General features: G+C 39.2%; 1 protein-coding gene across 3 annotated transcripts in view; it reads right to left on the bottom strand.

Annotated features, from left to right (window-relative positions):
- Positions 1-3,706, bottom strand: part of LOC110064641 (protein O-glucosyltransferase 2-like) — a 174,469-nt gene extending 170,763 nt beyond the window's left edge. The window contains exon 1 of one of the 3 annotated variants that reach the window (XM_089297898.1): positions 3,241-3,699. In XM_089297898.1, coding sequence (XP_089154024.1) covers positions 3,241-3,407 — 167 coding nt within the window. In that variant the 5' untranslated portion in view covers positions 3,408-3,699. Of the gene's footprint in view, positions 1-3,240 lie in introns of all 3 variants that reach the window. The other 2 variants (XM_089297897.1, XM_089297896.1) reach the window with 2 other exon arrangements.
- Positions 3,707-6,000: the final 2,294 nt, after the last annotated feature.

A 6,000-nucleotide genomic window follows, 5' to 3' on the forward strand; every position in this document is an offset into this window, starting at 1 on the left:
AAAAAAATTTTTTGAGGGGGGACACTCTTGATGAGATTTTATTCATACAGGGTTTTTAAGTTTTTAAAAGGAAATTTCACAATAGTAAATTTTATGGAAAAAGTTAAAAAAGAAAAAGAACGAAAAGTTATTTTTGTATTGCCTCCTTAACCTTTTTTAACACAACTCTTGCTTTATTGCACAAAATACAAAAGATAAAGTATATAAAACACAAATAAATACTTTCTTTTTTCCTTATGCATGTTTTTAGGCGTTTTAGGGCACTGCTCACTCAGTTGAGAGTGAGAAAAAATACTCAGCAATGACAGACTCGATTTATTGGACATGGACGTTTTAGCATATATAAGAAAGCCTGTGTTTCACGACCCATCGACATCACGCGTGAGAGAGGAAAACACATTTAAAACTCTGGAAATGCGTCTTCACTTCGACTCAGATGTTTAAAACAATCACTGCATTCTCAGTTCTGAAATTCATTGTCGGTCTATCTTGCCATAGGTGTCACTTTCTCTATTTCACTGGAGTAGTCTGTCGTTCGTCGCCAATTCATAGCTCTCGTGACGCCATTTCAAGGCCACGTTGCTTGTCGGAAGTTACCCCTAACAGGGTCTCAGTAATAAGGGAAGCGAAACTTAAAAGAAATATTTCCACTTATCATTGAAATCTCCCAGTTGTTTGTTTTCTGGAGCTACTTGCTCGAGTGTGTCAATCCTCTCTACCTTTTTGCCGTGTCATTTATATGAAGAGTGGGAAAACCATCTACAAATATACCCAATGTTTGTTGAAAATAGCCCCACACCGTATCTCAGGGAATCATTTTTCAAAAATTTGAGAGGGCTACCCCCCCCCCAATACTCTCCCAAACCAATGCAAAGTGCACATTGTGCCCAGCCACTCCAAGGCAAGTTTTTCACACAAATCTTAGCTGCCTACTTTTTGTATGGAACCTGCTACTCAAAACCCAACTGACAACCCTGACACTTTAACCATAAATAACAGGATCCTTCTATGGAGTCCATGAATGCAAGAGTACTTACATAACAATTGACTATTAACAACAATTAACTATTTACAACATGCTAATAATAAAATAGGAACTGGACAAGTAACAATTCATTTATCGAGCAAGAACATGTGAAAAGGTCTAATCAGTTGTCGCAATAAAATATTAATACAATTTTTGGAGCAGAATCCATGCCTTTTGTTAAGGCCATGCAGATTAAGTGTGAATAATTGTGTCATCCAATAAACTACTCTGGTAAGCAGTACCTGGTCTAAATGTAATGGGGTTTGGAAAGATTTAATTTGTTGAATGATGATAAAACTCATTTAAGAAACGTCATGTTGGGAACTATTGCAATGTACCGCCAATTCACATGTTCTTCTGTGGCAAGTGAATATATGAAAAACTATATATTTGAACTGCGGAGAAAGATATAAAGATATGATTGATTATCACAATTATGCACACAACTTCAGCAGTTGTGAAATCAAAGCCCCCAAAAAATTCAGGCCTGAATGGGATTTGAGCCCATGACCTCTGCGATATCAGTGCAGTGATCTACAAGCTGAGCTATTAGAGCTATCAAGCCCCAGTTGGCTCGATAGCTCAGTTGGTAGAGCACTGCAGTGGTCTCGCAGAGGTCATGGGTTCAAATCCCCTTCAAGCTTGGATTTTTTTCAGGCTTTAATTTCACAGCTGCTTAAGTTGTGTGTATATCTAACTGCGATGATCAGTTATATCTTCATGTTCTTCTGTTGTTGAACATATTTGATTTAATCAAGAACCAGAGGAAAAACATTTTTGTTAGCTTTCACCTTTTTGCTTAAAAGTTCAGATCTTTGAATTTTACAACCCCTATAAAACTGTTTGTCAACTAAACTCTAGGTAATTTTGCGACTTCAGATACCCTTTGTATTCTTCACATTTTGCAAGAAATCATTGGTGGAACAGTTGCACTTAATTCTCAAGGCTACCCCATCTACCACCATCTCAATTTCGACCAAGCTTTGCTGCAAATCAGACGGTTGAAGAGGGTGGTTGTTTTAAGTCTGACAAAAGTAGGTGTGCTGTGGATGTATGTGTTGTAAAGTCTGCAGTGTTCAATATGCTGAATCTACCTTAACAAAGTTTAGATTAAGATTTAATAATCATAAGAGTCGCCTCAGGGCTCATGCTAGACATTTCAATGGTCCAGGTCATATTTGCCTTGAGGATGTCAGTATTTGACTCACTGATAGAGTAGCAAGTGAGTCTGCATTAAGCGATAAAGAGGGCCAATGGGCCCACAGGCTTTGGTGTTTGAGGCCTGATGGTCTGAATGAAAGCAATTTCTTCTTTACTCAATATCGAACAAGAGCTCAAAAGCATGTTTAGCACAGAGTTGTAATTTTTCACGCTCAGGCTGTGCTTGCTAGCATGCACTTATCTAAAGTTACTTTCGTGTTAGTACATCTGTTACTAGCGCATGTTAGCTGTATCTTCTACTTGTTTTACAACAACTGGCTCGTAGTGATTGGCAGCCATGTTGTTCTCCGGTGTGTTTTGGCGGGCTTTGGCACAGTGATTTGATTACCCCGGTTAGGCGGGTTACCCCACTCCGCAGCTTTCACATGGAGAAAACTCACCCCACCAAAGAGGGCTACCAGGACTGGCTGGCCAGGTAACACCCCTTGGTGGGGTACCCCACCTAATATGTGAACATGATCAAGGAAAAAGAGAGATTGTATGGATAGACTGGTTACCCCACTAAGGTGGGAGACTTCACCTGCCTGAGGTCCCCCACTTCCATGTGAACAGGCCCTAAGAAGTTTTTTTTTTTTTCGCAAAAAAAATATAGAACAAGCCACTTCAGAAAATATACAGGGGAAGAAATTGTCTTTCCTGCTTTCTAAAACATGTTTCATTCAATTCACAGCAAAAAATGCGCGACTATTATGACAAACTCTCTGGGCCTCGTTTGCTATTTATCACAGTCTGGGATCCAGTGTGATCTCCAGCAATTAACCAGTTCTTCAAAACAATACATACATACATACATACATACATACATGATTTATTTGATAAAGCAGGTTACAGATCAATTGGCAAGACGTTAAGTCCTGATGTGGACCTGCACTATAAATAACTTCTGCGGCTAGAATAGATCTTTCGGAACGACTCTCCCCACTTGCATTTTAAGTGTCTCCCTTGTGGTGAATAATATTTAAGATATCGACTTTTAAAACCTTCAAGCTTACTTGTTGTTTTCTTTATCTACTGCTTGGATAAAGAAGTATCTCGCAGGTAGAACAATCTTTCTGTGTAGTCCTGGACCCCAAATAAGAGAATTCTTCGCGCTTAGATCCACTGCTTTGTTAAAATAAATGCTCAAACACAAGAATGTCCAGAACGTGTATGATTTCATATCGCTCTCTTTTCAAAACCACTGGTCAACGGCAGAGCTCCCACTTAGCCGGCGGTAAACTCAATGTCGTCCAAGGGCCTTCTCCACTTTTCAAAATGGCGGTGTCACAGTGATTTGGGAATCCCTGAGTTTTGGGTACCCCCGTACCCAAATCCCTAGTGTTTTGGCTATCCCCACTAGGGATACCCAAAACTCTGAAAGCTTAAAACTGGGGCAAGTGAAATCATCCACAAGTCTGCTCAAAACCCAATTATCTTCTTACTAAGCTTTTGTCCCGATAAATGAAAGCGTTATTTTACTTGATATAAAGACAATACGTGGCTGAAAATAGTCGCAATTTAGAACAGACTGTCTGATCCGAGTCCGCAGTATAACGACATACAGAACCGAATTCACGCGCCAAAGTTCCTTGTATGAACATGCGCTTGGTGCCTATCGATAACCCTTGAAATGCCGTTATTTTAAACAAGAAAGGCACATTCTAAACCTGGTATAGTTCGGCAATTAAATTTAATCAATATGCGAACGAACACACTGAGATGCGGCCGTCACGCAATATGCACACTGGTCTCAAGCTGTGACTAACCTCTGTGTATCTTGCCTGTCTGAAATAAAGTTTGTTTGACCATCCCTACTATTAGATTTTGCCGGCGAACATTTCTCTATGCCATTTAACGAGGGTTTTTTTTTGTTTTGGGAAGAAATCCAAAATAAATATAAATGAAGTAGACAAGGCTTAAATCTTTGGGCAGGGGGAAACAAGTAAACGTAGGATACCCAAATCGCTAGTGATTTGGGTATCCCCTTCTGAAGTGTTGGTTTGCAATCATTTAATTCAGGGTAGCCAAATCGACCGAAGATAGAGAGGCAAAGCAAACTTGCAAAGTCGAAAGTCAATCAAGAGAGAAACGGACTAGAAATGCTAAATTGTAAGGGATACCCAAATCCCTAGTGATATGGGTATCCCTTTCTGGAGTGTTTATTTGTCCTCGTTACTTTAATTCAGGGTAGCCAAATGAACCAAAGATTAAAAGGAAAAGAAAACTTACCAAGACGAAATTCATTCAAGGGAGAAAAAGACTGGAAATGCTAAATTGTAAGGGGTACCCAAATCCCTAGTGATATTGGTATCCCTTCCTGGAGTGTTTGTTTGTTATCGTTGCTTTAATTTAGGTAGCCAAATCCACCGAAGATTTAAAAGGCAAAGCAAACCTACAAAGACAAAAGGCGTTGGAGGGGGGAAAAGAAAAAAGATATGCGAAAAATTAAGGGATACCCAAATCCCTAGTGATATGGGTATCCCCCTCTGGAGTGTTTCTTTGTCCTTGTTTCTTTAATTCAGGGTAGCCAAATCGAGGGAAGATAAAAAAACAAAGCAACTTACAAAAACGAAAGTCATTCCAGTGGGGAAAGGACTAGAAATGCTGAAATGTAAGGGATACCCAAATCCCTAGTTATATGGGTATCCCCTTCCAATATGTTTATTTGTTATTGTTTCTTTACTTCACGGTAGCCAAATCGACCGAAGATAAAAAAAAAAAGAAAAAAGACAAAGCAAACTTGCAAAGACGAAAGTCATTCCGATGAGGAAAGGACTAGAAATGCTGAAATGTAAGGGATACCCAAATCTCTAGTGATATGGGTATCCCCTCGCAGAGTGTTTATTTGTGATTGCTTCTTTAATTCAGGGTAGCCAAATGAACCGAAGACGAAGAGGAAAACAAAACTAATTACAAAGACGAAATTCATTCAAGGGTGGAAAGAACTATAAATGCCTAAATGTAGGGGATACCCAAATCTCTAGTGATGTGGGTATCTCCTTCTAATATGACTAGGTGTTATCGTTTCTTTAGTTCGAATTAAGGGTAGCCAAATCGACCGAATATACCATTCACCATTCAACTTGGAAAAGACTGAGATGGCCTCCTGTCGAAATAAAAGTAACAAAAAGAAATTTATGCCTTAAAGTAGACCGAGAGTGTCCGCGGAGATCTTTGTATTAAAATTGTTGATTTTCGACTGAAGAAAAATTTACGGGATACAAAATATTTAGTCCAAACATTAACGGGATATGAGTTATTTAGCCTCTACCCCAACCTCCCTTCTCCCCACTCCCTCTATAAGGCCTCTATTCCCTTGAGTTTTTTCCACGTGTCTAAATCATAGATGCGAGTCGGGATTTGCGTGGATTTTCGCGGGAAATACGGAAAATGTTGGAAGGATGGATTCTGAAAAATATAGAAATATTTTAGAATATGTCAAAAGCCAGAAATATCCGGCAGGGTCTTCCAAAAACGAAAAGCTAGTCTTGCGAAAATTTTGCAAAAACTTCGAATATTATTGTAAAAAGAGAAGAAGAAAAAACTTAAAACTTTAATTTAAAACTTGGAAGAACAATTAGCTCGTCGCTTCCCGAAGCACTTGAGATGTGACAGAAAGACAGTTGCTGGCCCAACGGTGAAAATGATCGCCCACCGTATGACATACGTAACTGGTGAAATACTGCATCGGTTTAAAAAGCTGTATTCTCGTTTGGAATGTTCTCGGTACACAGCCATGTATTGGATGGGGATACCAGTATCACTAAAGATTT

Source organism: Orbicella faveolata, unplaced genomic scaffold, assembly GCF_042242905.1.
Source record: "Orbicella faveolata isolate gen_17 unplaced genomic scaffold, um_ofav_v1 contig_3, whole genome shotgun sequence".
Taxonomy (NCBI): Eukaryota; Metazoa; Cnidaria; class Anthozoa; order Scleractinia; family Merulinidae; genus Orbicella; species Orbicella faveolata.